General features: G+C 42.8%; 1 protein-coding gene across 4 annotated transcripts in view; it reads right to left on the reverse strand.

Moving 5' to 3' along the window:
• The window catches only part of LAMA2 (laminin subunit alpha 2), a 567,760-nt gene that overhangs the window by 146,920 nt on the left and 397,754 nt on the right, over window positions 1-23,086 (reverse strand). For all 4 annotated transcript variants that reach the window (XM_072141562.1, XM_072141561.1, XM_072141563.1 and 1 more), the window contains 2 exons: window positions 20,350-20,448; window positions 4,686-4,797 (listed from right to left, as the gene is read on the reverse strand). In XM_072141562.1, coding sequence (XP_071997663.1) covers window positions 4,686-4,797; window positions 20,350-20,448 — 211 coding nt within the window. The remainder of the gene's footprint in view (window positions 1-4,685; window positions 4,798-20,349; window positions 20,449-23,086) is intronic.

The raw sequence follows: 23,086 nt of genomic DNA on the forward strand, positions 1-23,086 counted from the left end.
GCAAACACCAAATAGCAAGCTCCAGGCTTCTCTATAGTCACTTTAACCTTAGAACTTGTATACAACATAGCGGCTGATGGCTGGTTCAAGCAGAAGCAATTTATTTATTAAATTAGTATATTCTTTTATAAAAAAAAAATGACTAGACCATTATACAAGCTTTTATGTCTCTTGTATCATCACCTCATCCTCATAGGCTGCAAGCTACGGAATATGATGGTGCTACATAAATGATTATTATTATTGTTATTATTATATGTGTCACTCAGCAAGAGGGTGCAATAAGGAGAGACGTAGCTTGCTGTGTCTTTCAATCCTGGGTTTTGCACAGTATACCGAGCAGATGGAGGCAAAAAGGATGCCTACATCTGCAAATATATGTCTACTGATACACTTTCCAGGTGCATGTGCACAGTGTATTCATAACCTGGTGTGAATTTAGTCTAAGCATAGTCTACATACAGCAATTTGAAATGTGATCTTAAAGTAAGTCTACTGTTGTCATACTTGTAACACACTGAAGGATTTGGCAAGTTTACAAGCAAAATCTCCCCTTCACATTTCCCAAAAGTCTTTACTCTTTTTAAGATAATATTGCTGTTGTCAGCTTCTTCCTATGCCCAGGAACCAAGGAACTAAAGTGTGTTTTTCTTACAGAATACAGAAAACAGAACATGTGTTATTTGTATCCATAAAGTCCATAAAGTGTGACCAAAGCCTTTACAATCTGGGCACCTCCTGTATGACCAGGCACCTGCAGAGTAAACATGAGCTGCAGTGGTTGAAAAACCTGGAAATACCTAATGTTCCTCCCTGCTGCTTAAGTTTGCCCAGCATGTAGCACCGTCTCAGGACCTCCTATCTCCCCATAAAGTAAGAATGGGATGCCACTACCACTGCCAACAGTACCACACTGTCACCACCACTAAGCTTGTCCACACCATCAGTTCAGCCCTCCATCCCCCAAATAATGAAGAAAAAGCAGAAGCCCATCCCATACACACACGAGCTCTGGCCCTGAATAGGAGCATTTTCAAATAGCTGGCCACTGAAATGCAATTAAAAGACAACTTTAAAGATCTGATGGTGGTGGTTGTCCAACAGTATGAAGTTCCCAGAAAGTTAACTTGCAATTTACTTGACCATGAAATTCTTGAATTTTGCATGCCCGGAATTTCACATTTTTCACATCCGTATTCACGTAACTTAACCTTAAAACTCTGCAATCCCAAACTTCTTATGCAGAGAGTTTTTTGACACAAGTCAGATGGAAAGATAAGGAGCATAACTAGGAAAGACTGGGCCCTATTATGCAGGCTAGACATGGACAATGACTGTTAGCCCTAATTCAGCCCCAAACTGTCACCTGCCTGCTTATTGAGTCCATCCTAAACAGTGGTCAATAACTGAGCATTGTTCTCTTCCTGCGCTAAGGTGTAAACAAGTAACAAAACAGACAAATAACACTAAGTGGAGCAAGTAATAGCAAGTAAAGTACAGAATCAAATAGAAGGTAGACAGCACCGTATAAGCTCTATGTAAACTCTGAATTGCTGTTTCAGTAAGAGAAACCTGCCAGATATCTCTCCATTGTTCTGTTTAATACTGTGTTGTTCATTTCTGTGCTTCTGAACATTTAATGAAACCTAATGTTTCAAGAAAAAAAATAAAGAAAAGAACAGTAACAATAACATCCATAGAACACAAAACACTTTCATAAAATTCAAAGTTTAAATGGGAAAAGTTTGTTTATCCTTGGCGTATGATATCAGCCCCAAGGGAAGTGGCATCAATATTTTTTTTTTCATATGCTTATCTCTTTGAAATTAATGTAGATTTAATGGTCACATTAAAAAAAGGGGGCTAAGAAAATAAAAGATAAAGGTTCTCTCACATTTATGCAGTTCTGTCTGAGAGGTAGGCAAGGGTTAAAACCTCAAGTGGTTTTCTCTCATGGCTCTTAGGTATCTCATTAGTCAGCTATGAAGCTATTATTGGATATCTCTGCCAGTTGAACCCACATTTGCCTGTTCCTGTTGTCTGACATGGACTATTGTAACCTGAACTATAGCTACATTTCCTAACCACCCTTTGTGGTTCTGTACGTCATTGCTTTCTAGTATTGGACAATGGTTCCTGTCTTTGACTTTTCTCTTGACTCTGATTATTGTCTGTGATGCACCCTCTCGGGTTTACACGGCTTGCTGACCTTAGCTTTGATTCACCCTTCTTGCTTTCCCTCACATTATGCAGAATAGATAATGTGGTAAAGAGAGGGGCTATCACTTTGGGCACTCACAAATTAAAAAGAGTAGGAGGAGGCTTCATATCAGGGATCATTCTCCCGCCTCCTGACGTGACAGTCATTCTGATGAGTCATCTCTTATATATAAACTGAATAATTAATTTACCATTCATTATGTTGATAACATTCAAATATTATTATATTATTAATATTAATATCAGTTCTAGGGAAAGGGGGTGATTTGAATTTTTAGGTTTTTTTATTATAATTTTTTTTTTTTAAACTTTATTTTACTTTTACTTTTACTATTTTTCAGACTCCCTAGGGTACTTTAACCCTAGGTTGTCTGATCGATCCTACCATATACTGCCATACTGCAATATGGCAGTATATGGGGATTTTGCTCCTCATTCATTACAATGTGCTGATAGCACATTGTAATGAATGGGTTAAAATGAGACTGCTTCGGGCCTTCGTGAGACCCGAAGCTGTCATGGCAACGGTCCCCGTGGGGAGCGGCGGTCCACGACAAGATGGTGGCCATCTTTTTGGAGCCTCCGGCAGCATTGCCGGCGGCGATCATCGCGAAAGCACCCGCGATCGGTGCTAGCACCGATCGCGGGTGTTACCGGTAAGCCTTTGCTGCAACATGCAGCAAAGACTTACAGGCTATGGAGAGGGTTCGGCCCGCGAGCCCTCTCCATGCACCGGGACCCGGCGCGCGTCGGGAAGGGGTTAAAGCAACCCTCCACGTTCTCCCTTACTAAGGTGAATTTTCCTAAGTGTATGCAAAAATTACCTGGACTTGCATTTTTAAAATATTTTGCCTTTAAAGAATTACTATGGGGGGGATTTATCCCATTATTATTTTTTTTTCACTTTTTTTGGGCGCATTGGTGGATTGACTCTTTTTTTTTTGCGGCTTTTGAACCCCTTTTCCCAAGCAAAGTTTGACACGACCAAGTTTTGCAGTGTATCCCCTGATTTAGCTTTGGAATCCAGATGTTAATGTTTATACAACTTTGGCAATTTTCTTTCTCAAATATTTGTATAAGATCAAATCCACTACCTGTGGCAATAGGATAAAGAAAACAATAGCTTGCTAAAAAATGTGTGACTTTTGTACCAAAACTCCCCAACAGACTCATATTCCCAACTGAACTCCCTGTAAAATAAATCAAACACGATACGGCAGATTTATCAAGCTGTCTGAAAGTCTGAATATTTCTAGTTGCCCATGGCAACCAACTACAGCTCAGCTTTCATGGCCATGGGCAACTAGAAATATTCTGACTTTCAGACAGCTTGATAAATCTGCCCCAGCATGATTAATCTGTCTTAAAATACCCCAAATGCCCTGTAGTTAATCTGTAGTCACAGATTACTATTATTTTCTCTGTAGTGATTTACATATCATTTTCAAGCTCCAGGCCTACTTAATTGCTGTGCACTGTACCTGCCTCTGCCTTTTTATCTAGCTTCATCAGTAGACAATGCAATCCTTGTATTATAGTGTGATTTCTTTTTGCATTAACCTCAAATCATAATGGACTTTGAGGTCACAGGATGATCATCATGGTATTAGAAAACCAACATGTGATATCTGACATGGAAGATAATAATATATAATATATAATATAATATATAATATATAATTATATACATTTTATTTAAATCAAAGGGAACATTTTCAGAAGTACAGCTAGTGACAGGTTCCTATAGAGCCCTATTAACTAACTAACACCCTTCTTTTAGCTAACAATTATTTTTCGTACCTCCACATAAATCAACTTTATGTTATTTTCCCGTGCATCAGAAGGGGCGTGTCCTGCTCGGCTGGCCTTGCCTATCTACTCATCCCCATGTCACATACCCCTTCTCAGCATGTCATGTGACCGGAGAGACATTATCTGAGGTCCTTCAGCCTCCTTACATTAAACAGTACACCATGCATATATCTGATCACATGAATTCTATTCCTCTCCATGCCTTCATTCAGGAATGCTATGGTTTCACATGATCAGATACATACATACACTGGGTAGATGTTGCAAATGTAATACAACCTTAGATGATGTCATCCTGGTCACATGAAATACTGAGAGGAGGAATAGCAGTGAGATATGTCAATCAGGAACAAGGAGGCAGGGCAATGCAAATACATTTTAATATGCATGACTCAACTAGTGTGAATGACTCACATTAGGTGAGTTGCATATAAGTTTACAAATTGATTTTTGTAGCATTGCAGCCATGGAAAGGGACCATTTAGGGATAAGGGCAATGCTTTTTACAAATATTTCTTTATGAAGCCATTATTTTGGGTGGGTTAATTTGCATGACAGGTTCTCTTTAATGATGGAATAGATAGGCTTCTGTACATTTAGACTTAACACAATCACATATTACACACACATATGATTCGTTGCAAGTAATTTACCTTTTGATGTCTCTAGGACGTCCTTAACAAAATCCTTTAGTTGTTTTGCCCTTTCGTTTGTCCTTTCAGCATCCTTTCCAGTCTGTTCCCCATCTGCGGATACTTTTGCAGCCTGTCATTCATTTAAGAGAAAGAAAACCAATTGCTGTAATAGGTTTTTCAGTAGCAACAAAGTGTATTTTAAAAGGAAAGAATCTCCGATGACCTCGCTTTGGACATATACTTTACTTTACAGTGTAAAGAAATCAATACATTATTGATCATATCAACTGGAAATTAAATATGATGCACAGGTTAACAAATAAATTGCATTAGCTTCCCATTAACTAAATATAGGATGTTTCTACTGCAATTCCAAATAAGTGTGCAAGAAAAAAGAGAAAAAAAATGTATAAAGTGAGCTATTGAAAGATTATTTAAAGTACTAAGCAGATATATTCTGAAAGAGGAAACAGACGGAATTAAGTTTAATTTGTCCATTGATCGAAATCTTTCTAACATTGTCTAAAAGCTTTTTCCCTCAGGCATGTTTGCAAGAACGAGTAGCTCATCTCCGTAACATTCTCCTGGAAAGATATTCTCAATCAATATGCGAAGTTGGATTTAAACATTAATTCTTCTTCCTATATAATCCATTGCCTGAACACAGATATGCAGTTACTTTCCATCAGCATCAGGGATACAAAGATAAAACTCTAATATTTGCAGAAGCCTTTTCAACAATACCATGCTGGAAGGTTATAAATTATAGTCATTCTATTTAAGTTTTTGTGGATTTGATGTAACTTTTTTTTATTGCCCTAGCATCTACTGCTTTAAATTCCATCAAAAAATAGGCAATAGATAATGCAATTAATTTTAAGGTTTACATGTACATTGTGCTATACAAAGTGCACTTCCTCAGGGGCCATAGACACTTCTGATATATTGTGTGTGGGGTGGGGGAATTATTTATAAATTTTACATTTAGCATAATATATACACAAACAGAGGGGAGGAACATCAATTTCTGCCAGTTCCTGACACAGGCTATAGTTAGTGCACAGATCCACTATGCTGTCGGTAACTTCCCCCTTCATGCCCCTCCACATCACCTTAGTGTGGAGGTGGATTAAGAGAAATATAGAAACAATAACAGATGAGGATTGGGAATAGATTCTTTCCTCTGTCCCCAAAATGTCAACCAGTGAGGCCCTGAGGTCTGTTTGTTTTATATGTTTGTAAAACTGGAAAACCTTCAATAAAAATGTATTTGATAAAAAAAGAGGGAAAATAGAAAACAGGTGTGCAAGCACTGATAAATCTCTCCCGAAGATATACATATTATTCACTTTTTGCACATCAGTTTTGCGCAGTAGTGGTTTCAGAATTAGAGTTTAATGTGAGGGGTTCAGTTTGGATACAATTGATCCCAAAAACATTAATTCTAAATAATCTATAATAATAGATTAATAATATGTAATACGTGTGACAAAATGACATACAGTGGGTATGGAAAGCATTCAAACCCCTTTAAATTATTCACTCTTTGTTTCATTGCAGCCAATTGGCAAGATCAGAAAAGTTCTTCTTTTTGACTAATTTGTTAAACAAGAAATACTGAAATATCACATGGTCATAAGTATTCAGACCCTTTGTTCAGTATTGAAGAAGCACCTTTAGAGCTAGTACAGCCAGGTGTCGTCTTGGGAATGATGCAACAAGTTTTTCACACCTGGATTTGGGGATCCTCTGCCATTCTTCCTTGCAGATCCTCTACAGTTCCCTCAAGTTGGGCAGTGAACGTTGGTGGAAGCCATTTTCAAGTCTCTCCAGAGATGTTCTATTAGGTTTAGGTCAGGGCTCTGGCCAGGCCAGTTAAGAATGATCACAGAGTTGTTCTAAAGCCACTGCTTTGTTATTTAAGCTTTGTGCTTAGGGTCATTGTCTTTTTGGAAGGTGAACCTTCGACCAGTCTGAGGTCCATAGCACTCTGGAAAATGTATTCATCCAGGATATCTCTGTACTTAGTTTCATTGATCGGAACTTCAATTGCAACCAGTTGTTCTGTTCCTGCAGCTGAAAAACAGCCCCATTGTTTTTGGCAGGTGATGAACAGTGCCTGGTTTTCTCCACACATACCTTTGAATTAACACCAAAAAGCTCAATGTTTGTCTCAACAGACTAGAATATCTTATTTTCATAGTCTGGGAGTCCTTCATGTGTTTTTTGCAAACTGTATGCAGGCTTTCATATGTCATTCACTTTCACTTCTGTTGGCAAACTCTGCCATAAAGCCCCAACAGGTGGAGGGCTATAGTGATGGTTGACTTTGTGGAACTTTCTCCCATCTTCTTTCTGCATCTCTGCATCTCATCCACAGTGATCTTGGGGTTCATATTTACCCTTCTCACCAAGGCACTTCTCCAATGATTGCTTAGTTTGATTGAAGGGGCAGGTCGAGTAAGAGTTGTGGTCATCCCAAACTTCTTTCATCAAAGGATGGAGGCCACATGCTCTCCAGGAACATTGAGTGCTTCAGAAATTCTTTCCTTGGCCAGATCTTGCCACAATTCTATTTCTGAGCTCCTTGGGCAGTTCCTTAGACCTCATGATTCTCATGTGTTCTGACATGCACTGTGAGCCGTGAGGTTTTATATAGACAGGTGTGTGCCTTTCCGAATCAAGTACAATCAGTTTAATTAAACACACCTGTATTCCAATGAAGGAGCAGAACCATCTCAAGGAGGATCAGAAGAAAATGGACAGAATGTTAGTTGAGCATCACCGCACAGGGTCTGAATACTTATGACCATGTGATATTTTAGTTTTTCTTGTTTAACCTCTTTCGGACTGCCCTCTGACTTTAGACATCAGTGGGCACAGCTCCAAAGTCTGCAGCGTCGCCTTTACGTCTTTAGACTGCCGGTTTTAAAGGGGTTAACCAGAGCTGCTGGGTCTGATCAGATCCAGTACAGTTCTGATCAGCATCAATCCTCATAGGAGATCATTTCCCCCTGTAACTGAGGATCCCATTTATGCCCTTCTTAAAGGGTAAAACTTGTTAATGTAAAAAAAATTAAAAATTAAAACAAAAAGGACAGTGAGAGCCAGTGAGCCCTCTTCATACTCCCCCTACTGCAAAAGGATGTTCAGGAACGTCAAAATACAGGAAGGGGTTAATGTGGACATATTTTTTGTGGCATGAGATACACTTTTCAGATATTTTGTATTTGGGCCTTTCCATCTTCTTAATAAAATTTTAAGTTGTCCGACTTTTTTTGAAATTCTGCTGTTGGGCTGGTGAGGGGTTTAAAAAATCCATGCCATGACCCTTGCCATGCCGTGACCCTGTATTTTTTTTACAGGGTCACAGAAGTTGTGCTGAGTTCAGCTTCCAGCCAGACGAGGGGGCTGACCACGTCCCTATATCTCATTGCCTGATATAGTGCTGTAAATAGGGACAGATCGGCATGGCCAACCACCTCAGCAGGCCGAAAGTTGAACTCAGCGCAGCTTCTGTGCCCCTGCTCATCGGCGTGGGGCACCTAGAGCGACAGAGGAGATGAGTACAGCATTGTTTTTTTTAGTTTAAATCCCTCCCTAGCCCACTTACAGAATTTTAAAACCTGTTGGATATACCCTATAATCACTATCATCCTAATTCAGATGGCTCCTACTATTCTGCTGAGGCACCTTAAAAATTATCTGGCTATGTTGACAACCACAAACAATTAATTATTTGTTGAATAGTAATTGGTTAGAGTGCTGTTTTTATGTTTCTAGAGATGTGGAAGTTATTCCACAGCTGCCTTAAGTTATAAATTATCTCACAATGGTTGTAGAAAGGCTAAAAGTTGATATTATAGTGCATGTGTGCCTTTTCACATATACTGACTATTACTTAACTCGCTGTGCAATAAAAATAAAGAAAGAGGTTACACACTTAAAGGGGTTTTTCCATGAAACAAGTTAGGTCCTATCCACAGGATAAGGCCTAACTTGCTGATCATTCGGGTCTCAGTGAAGAGAGCCTGGAGGGAGAGCATTACTTTAGATGCAGCTATCATGGGCTTATGGTGTAAATTTAAAGATAAAATTCTCCGCTTTAAAAGTGCCTTAGAATTTAAGTGTATACAGCCAGTTCTAGACATATTTGGTAATAAGAGCTGCAGATAAAGATCCAATTTCTGAACATCTGAAGTGATACTCCACTTCTAGCCACTAAACATTTAAAGGGGTATTCCGGGAATATGAATGGAATATGCTATAACTATAAGAATATTACAAAACTCAATGTCATTAGTCACAAAATGGAGCTCAAATAGTTTGATTTTATGATTCACAAAATGTTATGGCCTCTCTAAAGTATGCAGAGTTATCTCCAAGATGGCTGCCACTGGAAACTACAAGGTGCAGGCCATGTGATGTGGACATGTGACCAGCGACCATCTTCTGTCCTGTGTCTGCTCCACACGGAGGAATTTAACGGACTGATAAAAGGGCCAGTAGCATTTTAATTCTTACATTGTATGCCAACAGTATATTTCTGCTAAGGGGAGCAACATTTAATGACATATTAGCTTAGATTTTAAGGATCCATTTGTATATGAATTATGCTTATTCATGGAATACCCCTTTAAGTAAGAAGCAAATCTTTCAAGCTCTTTTACATATGACTTTGTAGTTGAAAAAAGGAATGCTAAAAAGGATATTTCATCCCTTACCTGAGATTGCTGTTGGTTTAATGGTAAAAAAAAGTAGGTGACAGGATCCCTTTAAGTGTCCGGTTACACGATGCAGCATTTTATGAGCTGGCAAATAATAGCCAGTACATGAAAAATTGACAATGCCTTCTGTATAAATATTTAATCACAATAGTCAAGAATGAGATGGAAAAAGAACATGTATTCCAGTGACAGTAAGATATGGAGGCCTACAAGTAACTCTCTACACTAAACCTGCTGCAAGCTATAAGAGTATCATAGTATTTATAACAATAAAAGCTGTTTTTCCCTCATACCAGTTCGGCTAGTTTTTATATTAGTGTAAGAAACAATCTTTGATATTGTAATACATTTACAATTGAATTTACATATGATATGTGTTTTGAAGAGTAAAATCATTTGTAATATGCCACCTCGGCACCAGGACTGTTGCCATAGTAACACATTGTCTATTTGTGGATAAGATTAAGCTACTGAAAAAAAAAGGATTTGCTGTATGTATAACAAAGAATTACCAACATGGAAACAGATAACACAGGTGTCTATCACTAAATTACTTAAGATTCTCCTTCTTTTCTTCTATACCAGTGGCTTGTAGAAAAGTTATGACTGTATATACTCAGCAATTACTATTTAGAAGGATGGCTTATGGCTTCCAGATAACAATGCACTAAGCCCCCAGGGTTTGTTATAAGGCTACTTTGACCTATCAAAGACATTAATCTACTAAAATAATGGGTTTCTATTCCAGGTAGCTCTCCATTAGTTTTACTGTCCACATTGACCTTTGTGGATCCCGTTTCAAAAGTTCAACTAATTAATAAGAGTAAAAAAAAAAAAATGTTTCATGTGAAAAAATATTATCTAAAAATATTTTTCTCGAAATCTCTGGCCTGAAGCGTCTTAGGACTCAAATACACAATGTGTATCGCCAAAGGCAACTCCTGTTTGCTTATCACGTTGGCTTCAGTTCCTGTGACTTTTCAGTTTATTTGCTAATTCTTTCCTGTGATGCTGCCTGATATTGGAAAGGAATTGTTCAGGAATTGGATGTAGGCAGCAGGGCACTACAAAGTTAGTAAAATGAAAACTTGAAGCCAGCCATGATGACTCAAAAAATCATAGCAGGAAAAAGTTAAAACTATTCTAGTTAATAGAAATCTACCACCCAAATCAAGCATGATAAAGCACAGACACTTACTCATAGATCCAGGTACTTATATGTGTTATCCATGACCACCTTCGCTAGTGGCATTACTAGAGCCCCTCCGTGCTGCAGCTTCACAAGCTGTTACACCACCTTGCCATTTCCCCCTCCCTCTGCCTGCTGTAATATCACAGCCACAGCACACAGCTAGAGGGTGGCTGTTCTCCTTTACAGTTTAGCAGCCTGTGAAGGTGCAGCAGAGAGGGGTTTTGGTAATGACCCCAATATGCTTATTTAAAAATCAATGTAAATGATTACAAACTTTAAGCACAACCCCTTTAATTACCCTACTCATCTTCAATCATATAATTTGCTTCTTATTATCGCAGTATGCTGAAATAACAAGTGGTTCCATGTTAGACAACCTGAATAATACATGATAAGATAGAATCCTTCAATAGCTTAAAGGGGTTAACCACTGATATCAAACTTTACCAGGGAAAAAAAATTATGGGTGACCGCATAAGGGTCTCATAGTTACCCTTTTAAAGTTTGCTATAATTGGTCAACCCCTTCAAGTTTATTTTAAAAAACTTTTTTTTTTAAAGAATAGATCTGCATAATGACTAGAGATGAGCGAGCACTAAAATGCTCGGGTACTCGTTATTCGAGACGAACTTTTCCCGATGCTCGAGTGCTCGTTTCGAGTAACGAGCCCCATTGAAGTCAATGGGAGACTCGAGCATTTTTCAAGGGGACCAAGGCTCTGCACAGGGAAGCTTGGCCAAACTCCTGGGAACCTCAGAAAAGGATGGAAACACCACGGAAATGGACAGGAAACAGCAGGGGCAGCATGCATGGATGCCTCTGAGGCTGCTTAATCGCACCATTATGCCAAAATTATGGGCAACAGCATGGCCATGACAGAGTGACCGAATGAGGCTAGATAGCATCTAAAACATCCAATAATTGACCCTGACACTATAGGGGATGGCATGCAGAGGCAGCGGCAGCAGCGGCAGGCTAGAGAGTGTCATGGCAACATACCCTAAATGGACTCAGGCTTCAAACCAATGGGAACCAAAGGAACCAAAGGAGGTGAGCAAGAAGCGCTCAAATAATATCGGTACATGATAAAAGTTTGCCAGTATATTTTGTGGATTACACAGCAGGGTGGCGACAAAGTTAACATGGAAGCCATGAAAACAATCCAAAATTCTGCCTGACACAGCTCGTTTGATAAGGGGACCATGTATGGAGGCAGTGAACTAGTAGTAGATTAAAGGTGCTGCAGTTAAAACTATGTTAGTTGGACCTTGGCATGGAGCTGGCGCTCCGCTGCCAGGCAAGCTTTCGCCAATCCAAGCCCCTGTCTCTAGGCTACTCCCCAAACAGCACTTCTAAGAACCTTTTGTATAAGATCAAGTGTAGTAGCGTTCTTATAAGTTTGGGATATGGCGGGTGAGGGGAATGTAAACAGATGCGCAAGAAGCGCTGAAATAATATCCGTAAATGATAAAAGTTTGCCAGTATATTTTGTGGATTACACAGCAGGGTGGCGACAAAGTTAACAAGTTTGATGTGGAATGCCCTGTAATAGCTCTTGGGCGGTGTGCCTTTTATCGCCTAGGCTCAGCAGTTTGAGCACCGCCTGCTGTCGCTTAGCGACGGCACTGCTGCTGTGCCTAGAGCTACCGACTGATGGCGCCATGCCCACGGATGGTAATTCGGAGGAGGAGGAGGAGGTGGAGGAGGGGTGGGAGGAGGAAGAGGTATAGTAGGCCTTTTTTAGACCTGGACCGAGGTAGGCCCCGCAATCCTCTGCGTCGGCAGTATATGACCAGCCCCAGGGTCAGACTCGGTCCCAGCCTGCACCAAGTTAAGTGTAGTAGCGTTCTTATAAGTTTGGGATATGGCGGGTGAAGGGAATGTAAACAGATGCGCAAGAAGCGCATGATGCGCATGGAGCTGGCGCTCCGCTGCCAGGCGAGCTTTCGCCAATCCAAGCCCCTGTCTCTAGGCTACTCCCCAAACAGCACTTCTAAGAACCTTTTGTATAAGATCAAGTGTAGTAGCGTTCTTATAAGTTTGGGATATGGCGGTGAGGGGAATGTAAACAGATGCGCAAGAAGCGCATGATGCGCATGGAGCTGGCGCTCCGCTGCCAGGCGAGCTTTCGCCAATCCAAGCCCCTGTCTCTAGGCTACTCCCCAAACAGCACTCCTAAGAACCTTTTGTATAAGATCAAGTGTAGTAGCGTTCTTATAAGTTTGGGATATGGCGGGTGAGGGGAATGTAAACAGATGCGCAAGAAGCGCATGATGCGCATGGAGCTGGCGCTCCGCTGCCAGGCGAGCTTTCGCCAATCCAAGCCCCTGTCTCTAGGCCACTCCCCAAACAGCACTTCTAAGAACCTTTTGTATAAGATCAAGTGTAGTAGCGTTCTTATAAGTTTGGGATATGGCGGGTGAGGGGAATGTAAACAGATGCGCAAGAAGCGCATGATGCGCATGGAGCTGGCGCTCCGCTGCCAGGCGAGCTTTCGCCAATCCAAGCCCCTGTCTCTAGGCTACTCCCCAAACAGCACTTCTAAGAACCTTTTGTATAAGATCAAGTGTAGTAGCGTTCTTATAAGTTTAGGATATGGCGGGTGAGGGGAATGTAAACAGATGCGCAAGAAGCGCTGAAATAATATCCGTAAATGGTAAAAGTTTGCCAGTGTATTTTGTGGATAACACAGCAGGGTGGCGACAAGGTTAACAACTTTGATGTGGAATCCATGAAAACAACCCAAATTTCGGCCTGACACACCTCGTTTGATAAAGGGACGATGTATGGAGGCAGCTATATAAACGACTTTTGGAGGTAGCAATGGAGACAACGTGTGGAGGCTGCTATGGAGACAATTCAATTTGGATAGTGCCTGTATGTGGCAGTCCAAAAAAGTTTTCAAACCAGAGGAGCAGGTAGGTGGCCCTCCAGAAAAATGGAATAGATTGAGTGCCTGTATGTGGCAGTCCAAAAAAGTTTTCAAACCAGAGGAGCAGGTAGGTGGCCCTCCAGAAAAATGGAATAGATTGAGTGCCTGTATGTGGCAGTCCAAAAAAGTTTTCAAACCAGAGGAGCAGGTAGGTGGCCCTCCAGAAAAATGGAATAGATTGAGTGCCTGTATGTGGCAGTCCAAAAAAGTTTTCAAACCAGAGGAGCAGGTAGGTGGCCCTCCAGAAAAATGGAATAGATTGAGTGCCTGTATGTGGCAGTCCAAAAAAGTTTTCAAACCAGAGGAGCAGGTAGGTGGTCCTCCAGAAAAATTGAATAGATTGAGTGCCTGTATGTGGCACTCCCAAAAATTGTTGAAAACAGAGGACCGGGTCGGTGGCCCTCCAGAAAAATTACATGCATAAAGTACTATAGCTAGAGCCAGTGGGCCCTGTCAAAAAATAGCCAGTTTCCTCTGCTTTACTGTACAAAGAGGAGGAGAAGGAGGAAAATGAGGAGGAGGAGGAGTGGATAAATTATTCAGGTTGAGCTTCCTTCACCTGGTGGAGATTGGAAATTATGAGAAATCCAGGCTTTATTCATTTTGATAAGCGTCAGCCTGTCAGCGCTGTCAGTCGACAGGCGTGTACGCTTATCGGTGATGATGCCACCAGCTGCACTGAAAACCCGCTCGGACAAGACGCTAGCGGCAGGGCAGGCAAGAACCTCCAAGGCGTACAGCGCCAGTTCGTGCCACATGTCCAGCTTTGAAACCCAGTAGTTGTAGGGAGCTGTGTGATCATTTAGGACGATGGTATGGTCAGCTACGTACTCCCTCACCATCTTTCTGTAAAGATCAGCCCTACTCTGCCGAGACTGGGGACAGGTGACAGTGTCTTGCTGGGGTGACATAAAGCTGGCAAAAGCCTTGTAAAGCGTACCCTTGCCAGTGCTGGACAAGCTGCCTGCTCGCCTACTCTCCCTCGCTACTTGTCCTGCAGAACTACGCACTCTGCCGCTAGCGCTGTCAGAAGGGAAATACTGTTTCAGCTTGTGCACCAGGGCCTGCTGGTATTCATGCATTCTCACACTCCTTTCCTCTCCAGGGATGAGAGTGGAAAGATTTTGCTTGTACCGTGGGTCCAGGAGAGTGAACACCCAGTAATCGGTGCTGGAATAAATTCTTTGAACGCGAGGGTCACGGGATAGGCAGCCTAGCATGAAATCTGCCATATGCGCCAGAGTCCCAACTCTCAAGAATTCACTCCCCTCACTGGCCTGACTGTCCATCTCCTCCTCCTCCAACTCCTCCAACTCCTCTTCTTCTGCCCATACACGCTGAACAGTGAAGGTCTGAGCAATGGTCCCCTCTTGTGTCTCGCCAACATTCTCCTCCTCTTCCTCCTCATCCTCCTCCACCTCCTCCGATATGCGCTGAGAAACAGACCTAAGGGTGCTTTGGCTATCAACAAGGGAATCTTCTTCCCCCGTCTCTTGTGAGGAGCGCAAAGCTTCCGACTTCATGCTGACCAGAGAGTTTTTCAACAGGCCAAGCAGCGGGATGGTGAGGCTGATGATGGCGGCATCGCCACTGACCATCTGTGTTGACTCCTCAAAGTTACTCAGCACCTGACAGATATCAGACATCCACGTCCACTCCTCATTGTAGACTTGAGGAAGCTGACTGACCTGACTACCAGTTCTGGTGGAAGTTGACATCTGGCAGTCTACAATCGCTCGGCGCTGCTGGTAAACTCTGGATAACATGGTCAGTGTTGAATTCCACCTCGTGGGCACGTCGCACAACAGTCGGTGAGCGGGCAGTTGGAGGCGGCGCTGCGCTGCCCTGAGAGTGGCAGCATCTGTGCTGGACTTCCTGAAATGCGCACAGATGCGGCGCACCTTCGTGAGCAAATCAGACAGATTGGGGTATGTCTTGAGGAAACGCTGAACTATCAGATTTAACACATGGGCCAGGCATGGCACATGTGTCAGTCTGCCGAGTTGCAGAGCCGCCACCAGGTTACGGCCGTTGTCACACACAACCATGCCTGGCTTCAGGTTCAGCGGTGCCAGCCACAGATCAGTCTGCGCCGTGATGCCCTGTAATAGTTCTTGGGCGGTGTGCCTTTTATCGCCTAGGCTCAGCAGTTTCAGCACCGCCTGCTGTCGCTTAGCGACGGCACTGCTGCTGTGCCTAGAGCTAGCGACTGATGGCGCCATGCCCAAGGATGGTCGTTCGGAGGAGGAGGTGGAGGAGGGGTGGGAGGAGGAGGAGGCATAGTAGGCCTGAAACACCTGGACCGAGGTAGGCCCCGCAATCCTCGGCGTCGGCAGTATATGACCAGCCGCAGGGTCAGACTCGGTCCCAGCCTCCACCAAGTTAACCCAATGTGCCGTCAGCGATATATAGTGGCCCTGCCCGGCAGCACTCGTCCAAGTGTCCGTGGTCAGGTGGACCTTGTCAGAAACGGCGTTGGTCAGGGCACGGATTATGTTGTCTGACACGTGCTGGTGCAGGGCTGGGACGGCACATCGGGAAAAGTAGTGGCGGCTGGGGACCGAATACCGAGGGGCGGCCGCCGCCATGAGGCTGCGAAAGGCCTCGGTCTCTACTAGCCTATAGGGCAGCATCTCCAGGCTTAGCAATCTTGAGATGTGCACATTAAGGGCTTGGGCGTGCGGGTGGGTTGCACTATATTTGCGTTTCCGCTCCAGCGTCTGGGGTATGGAGAGCTGAACGCTGGTGGATGCTGTGGAGGATCGTGGAGGCGACGATGGGGTTTTTGTGGCAGGGTCCTGGGCAGGGGGCTGACTATCAGCTGACACAGGGGAAGGAGCAGTGGTGTGCACGGCCGGAGGTGAACGCGCTTGTTGCCACTGAGTGGGGTGTTTAGCATTCATATGCCTGCGCATACTGGTGGTAGTTAAGCTATTAGTGGTGGAACCACTGCTGATCCTGGTTTGGCAAATTTGGCACACCACAGTCCGTCGGTCATCCGGTGTTTCCTTAAAGAACCTCCAGACTTCTGAAAATCTAGCCCTCGCCGTAGGAGCCCTCGCCACGGGAGCTTCACTAGTTGACACATTTGGCGCTGATGCACCAGCTCTGGCCCTGCCTCTCCGTCTGGCCCCACCACTGCCTCTTCCAACCTGTTCTGGTCGAGGACTCTCCTCCGTCTCAGAAGCACTGTGTTCACCCGGCCTCTCAACCCAGCTTGGGTCTGTCACCTCATCATCCTCCGATCCCTCAGTCTGCTCCCCCCTCAGACTTCCTGCCCTGACAACAACTTCCCCACTGTCTGACAACCGTGTCTCATCATCGTCGGACACCTCTTTACACACTTCTTCCACTACGTCAAGAAGGTCATCATCACCCACAGACTGCGACTGGTGGAAAACCTGGGCATCGGAAAATTGCTCAGCAGCAGCAGGACAAGTGGTTTGTGACTGTGGGAAGGGTCCAGAAAACAGTTCCTCAGAGTATGCCGGTTCAAATGGCAAATTTTGCTGGGAGGGGGCAGACTGGGGGGGAGGAGGCTGAGGTGCAGGAGCTGGAGGAGTGCCGATTTCGGTGACATGGGTGGACTGCGTGGAAGACTGACTGGTGGACAAATTGCTCGAAGCATTGTCGGCAATCCACGACATCACCTGTTCGCACTGTTCTGGCCTCAACAGTGCTCTACCACGAGTCCCAGTAACTTCAGACATGAACCTAGGGAGTGTAGCTCTGCGGCGTTCCTCTGCTCCTTCATCATCAGCAGGTGGTGTCTCACCCCGCCCAGGACCACGGCCTCTGACCCCTGCAGTAGTTGGACGCCCACGTCCCCGCCCTCGTCCTCTACCCCTAGCCCTCGGGTTAAACATTTTGAAAATGAAAGTTATAACTTTAATTTTTTTTTTAACGTTTTTTTGTTTTTGTTTTTTTTTATTTGTGTGTTTTTTAGTTTTTAAAACCAAACGATGCTATCCTATTGCTATGGCTATTTTCTAGCCAAGTATAAAAGCACACTGCTATGCCAGATGAGATGACGCTGAGTTATGAAAAAAATAAACGTAAAATAAAAAAGGAAATGGCAGACTGTGCCTAATTGAAATCCAACCCCGGGCCCTAATAAATTTTCCCACTTCGGTCTTTGCGATGGATATGTGCGTCACTAAGCGCAAAACACAGTGGTCGCAAGTCTCACTCCAAATTGCTCACAATTTGCTAGTAGATGCACTGCAACAACTACAGCCACCAGCAGATCAACCAGAAATCAAATATATGTAACGCTATTGTAGACGTAAGTAAGCCTTTTGGATTCTCCTATGGCTATTTTCTAGCCAAGTATGAAAGCACACTACTATGCCAGATGAGATGACGCTGAGTTATGAAAAAAATAAACGTAAAATAAAAAAGGAAATGGCAGACTGTGCCTAATTGAAATCCAACCCCGGGCCCTAATAAATTTTCCCACTTCGGTCTTTGCGATGGATATGTGCGTCACTAAGCGCAAAACACAGTGGTCGCAAGTCTCACTCCAAATTGCTCACAATTTGCTAGTAGATGCACTGCAACAACTACAGCCACCAGCAGATCAACCAGAAATCAAATATATGTAACGCTATTGTAGACGTAAGTAAGCCTTTTGGATTCTCCTATGGCTATTTTCTAGCCAAGTATGAAAGCACACTACTATGCCAGATGAGATGACGCTGAGTTATGAAAAAAATAAACGTAAAATAAAAAAGGAAATGGCAGACTGTGCCTAATTGAAATACAACCCCGGGCCCTAATAAATTTTCCCACTTCGGTCTTTGCGATGGATATGTGCGTCACTAAGCGCAAAACACAGTGGTCGCAAGTCTCACTCCAAATTGCTCACAATTTGCTAGTAGATGCACTGCAACAACTACAGCCACCAGCAGATCAACCAGAAATCAAATATATGTAACGCTATTGTAGACGTAAGTAAGCCTTTTGGATTCTCCTATGGCTATTTTCTAGCCAAGTATGAAAGCACACTACTATGCCAGATGAGATGACGCTGAGTTATGAAAAAAATAAACGTAAAATAAAAAAGGAAATGGCAGACTGTGCCTAATTGAAATACAACCCCGGGCCCTAATAAATTTTCCCACTTCGGTCTTTGCGATGGATATGTGCGTCACTAAGCGCAAAACACAGTGGTCGCAAGTCTCACTCCAAATTGCTCACAATTTGCTAGTAGATGCACTGCAACAACTACAGCCACCAGCAGATCAACCAGAAATCAAATATATGTAACGCTATTGTAGACGTAAGTAAGCCTTTTGGATTCTCCTATGGCTATTTTCTAGCCAAGTATGAAAGCACACTACTATGCCAGATGAGATGACGCTGAGTTATGAAAAAAATAAACGTAAAATAAAAAAGGAAATGGCAGACTGTGCCTAATTGAAATACAACCCCGGGCCCTAATAAATTTTCCCACTTCGGTCTTTGCGATGGATATGTGCGTCACTAAGCGCAAAACACAGTGGTCGCAAGTCTCACTCCAAATTGCTCACAATTTGCTAGTAGATGCACTGCAACAACTACAGCCACCAGCAGATCAACCAGAAATCAAATATATGTAACGCTATTGTAGACGTAAGTAAGCCTTTTGGATTCTCCTATGGCTATTTTCTAGCCAAGTATGAAAGCACACTACTATGCCAGATGAGATGACGCTGAGTTATGAAAAAAATAAACGTAAAATAAAAAAGGAAATGGCAGACTGTGCCTAATTGAAATACAACCCCGGGCCCTAATAAATTTTCCCACTTCGGTCTTTGCGATGGATATGTGCATCACTAAACGCAAAACACAGTGGTCGCAAGTCTCACTCCAAATTGCTCACAATTTGCTAGTAGATGCACTGCAACAACTACAGCCACCAGCAGATCAACCAGAAATCAAATATATATAACGCTATTGTAGACGTAAGTAAGCCTTTTGGATTCTCCTATGGCTATTTTCTAGCCAAGTATGAAAGCACACTACTATGCCAGATGAGATGACGCTGAGTTATGAAAAAATAAATGTAAAATAAAAAGAAACTGCCAGACTGTGCCTAATTGAAATCAAACCCCTAATAAATTTTCCCACTTTGGTGTTTGAGGTGGATATGTGTGTCACTAAGAGCTAAACACAACGGTAGCAAGTCCCCCTGCTAATTCCTCACAATATGGTACTAGCTGCACTACTAGTGCCAGCAAGCCCAGCCACAAGCAAATAAAAAAAAAAGGATAACGTTATTGTAGCCCTAAGAAGGGCTGTTGGGTTGTTGTAGAATCACTCCTGCCTAACAGTAAGCTAATAGAACACCCTAACGCTTTCCCTGACCAGCAGCAGCTCTCTCCCTAGCGGCATCCAGACAGAGAATGATCCGAGCAGCGCGGGCAGCGGCTAGTCTATCCCAGGGTCACCTGATCTGGCCAGCCAACCACTGCTATCGACGTGTGAGGGTACCACGTCATGCTGGGTGGAGTGCAGAGTCTCCTGGCTTGTGATTGGCTCTGTTTCTGGCCGCCAAAAAGCAAAACGGCGGGAGCTGCCATTTTCTCGAGCAGGCGAAATACTCGTCCGAGCAACGAGCAGTTTCGAGTACGCTAATGCTCGAACGAGCATCAAGCTCGGACGAGTATGTTCGCTCATCTCTAATAATGACTCATAGATGTGCATCTGCTCCCAATGGTAGTAATACAAAGCAGTATCATCCTGAAAACAAGCCCTGTGCAAATAGTACATGTGGAATATATTATCAGTTATTAGTCTTTTCATACGTAACTTCGTCACATTGCTTAGTGGTATTTTCTGTATTCTTACCCTGTTCAGGAGCTCATCTATCTCAATGACAAGAGTATCTTGGTTGTTCTGTGCCAGCTGGAGCAGTCTTTCAGGAGCTCGTTGAGGTGACAGTAAATGCTGAAAAGTTATTAAGACACATTTCAGTACTGCAGGCACTTTCAACTGTGTGCACAGAGAGCATCTTTATTTCTCTGCAATTCATCAATTCCACAATGTTATGACAGCCCTTCTATATGTTCGTAATAAATGTTTATTCACTTGCAAGGAAATGCATAGAGTGGTTTCGACATACATTAAGACGGCTTGCAATTATCATTAGTCATGTATATCGCAGCAGCTCAAACACATGGGGCTTTGTGGTTGGTTTGTTCATACTGAGTTGCTGTTTTTCAGACAAGAAAAATAACATTCATTGTGTTAACTGAATAATGCACAACTGATATGCCGAAGACATTTCTTTTAAAATATGCACCTATATTCATAATGATGCAGAGGCATCAGTAATCGGTATAATGGTTAGACTAGCTTATTGCAATTAGGTTCCATTCATTTAAATGGGAGCTTAGCTGCAGGTACTCTGTTCAACCACTACATAAAGGTAACTCCTGTTACCTTCTTTGTTTACCCCTGTGATAGATCATCCATATTTTTTGCTTGAAAAACTGACATGAACTATTAGATAGGGGAGGAATTGAAATATTCTACCAATTTCTAGCAACCCAAATGTGTACAAGAGCACATGGGAACAGATTTACTTACCCAGTACTGTCGCAATCCCGTGGTGCGTTGTCCGGCGAGGATTCGGGTCTGCAGCGATTCACTTAGATCGTGCGCCCGAGTTCCCGCAACCGTCGCTTCTGTGCCAAGGTCCGCCGAAGTTCACCTGCTTCTTCCTGGTGCATGAGCTTGATCTTGCGACACAATTCCATTTTTAAATACCGCGGTTTGTCCGAATCTGTCGGGTTGTCTGACGGCCACTCCCCCCCGATTTCTGTTGCATGCAAGCCAGTGCAAATACACCACAATCCGATCGCGTGCGGCGAAAACCCCGTGTGGTGTTCGGACCCTTAGTAAATGTGCCCCATGGAGTTTTTCCTCAACTATTGGTCTCTTGGGAGACCTGTGGCAGGAGTCCGGTTGCTGGATTGAAGATAGAAGTATGGTTCTGGACAGGCAAGGATTTGATTTGCTGCTTTATGTATCTTAAGTTTGTTGCAACCTTTGAAATAAACCTGACAAGAATTCAGCTAAAACTGATCCTGATAAATAAAGAGTCAAGCTCACGATAGTATCATTGTGTGGGGGAAGTGGTCTGTACTTTGTACCTCTAGAAATGAAAAGGGTTGTATTACAGACGTATAAACCCCTAGATGATGATATGTCAAGATGCATTTCATCAGATGGAGGTGGGTGTTCAACTGTTCTATGGTTGTTGAGATAAATATTCAATGATTATACTATATACATATTATATCACCATGGTTTAGTATGGGGGGGTGCTTTAGGGGGGGGGGGACACGTCTTCCTGCTCTTGAGCTTCTTTAATCAATTTTGTCAAGTGAAGATACATTTTTAATATATCAAAACTTTTTTGAAGCAAGATTTACACATTTCATTAACTCCCCAATGATAAATAGTTTTTGACAATCATTTATCCTTCTAGTGTCATCTGTGCTTTTAAAATCCATTTCTAGAGGAAGGAAACTGACCTAGTGTGATAAATTGTTTCACCCAGGGGACAAATGCCTTAATGCCAGATTGTAATCTTGATTGCACACGCAGCTTCATGCCATTAATACTCATACTTGGCTCAGTAGCTCAGCAGATATTTGTTTGTGGTTCAGTACAAGTTACTGCTGTCAGCAAGATATTATGCCAAAGAGCTGTAGTCACAATCATATGCGCTAGGAATCAGTAGGAGAGTGCCGGATCAATAGACTGTTATCAGAACCGAGGAAACAACATCAATTAGCTAATTGTAAAAAAGCAGTAGAAACTTATTCGCCACTTTTGAATAAATGGAAAACTATGTACAGTAGCTTCAATAGCAAAATTCTCAGCACTGTGGAGTGGAGAATAGATTGTACCTAGTTATTTATACTGTATATAAACTGACTCGATAGTTTGAATCACTGACCTGTAGCGTAGACCATGCCTCACTGATGTGTTTCACTAATTTGCAAGGTCATTTTGATGCTTGGCTATTATCATGGGAAGTCACAGAATTATTATCAGAATAATTTTGTGCTCACTGTATTATATGTTATATGACTTAATTATAAGACAATTGAAATAATTGTAAGAGATTGTTTCTTTTGTTTCATTAAAACAAAATAAATTGTTATAAGGATATTGATGATCTGTCCTTAGGATAGGTACCCTATCCAAGCGTAGGCAAAGATAGGAGCATGCCTTCAGGATTATTAAGCGTAAGTATCTCTCCCCTGTCTGAAGAACCTGTGCCAGGACCTTTTGGTTATCAACATCATTGAAGGTCCTGTATGACCTCCTCCTACGGAAGGGGGTGCAGCAGGCTGTGTAACGGTGAAAGAAATGTGGTGGATTAGAGCTAGAGAGGGACTTAGACTAGAGAAACATGAGAGCATGGAGGTGCAGGCTGGTTAAAGAGGGGGACACAGGTTGAAATCTGATTAAAGAGTGTGACATTTGGGTGCTGGTTAGACAAAGAGTGACATGAAGGGTGCAAATTGGAGAAAGGGGAAAAAAAGAGGTGTAGACTGTAAGGAAGAGGACA

The sequence above is a fragment of the Engystomops pustulosus genome, chromosome 3 (assembly GCF_040894005.1).
Source record: "Engystomops pustulosus chromosome 3, aEngPut4.maternal, whole genome shotgun sequence".
In the NCBI taxonomy this organism is placed as follows: domain Eukaryota; kingdom Metazoa; phylum Chordata; class Amphibia; order Anura; family Leptodactylidae; genus Engystomops; species Engystomops pustulosus.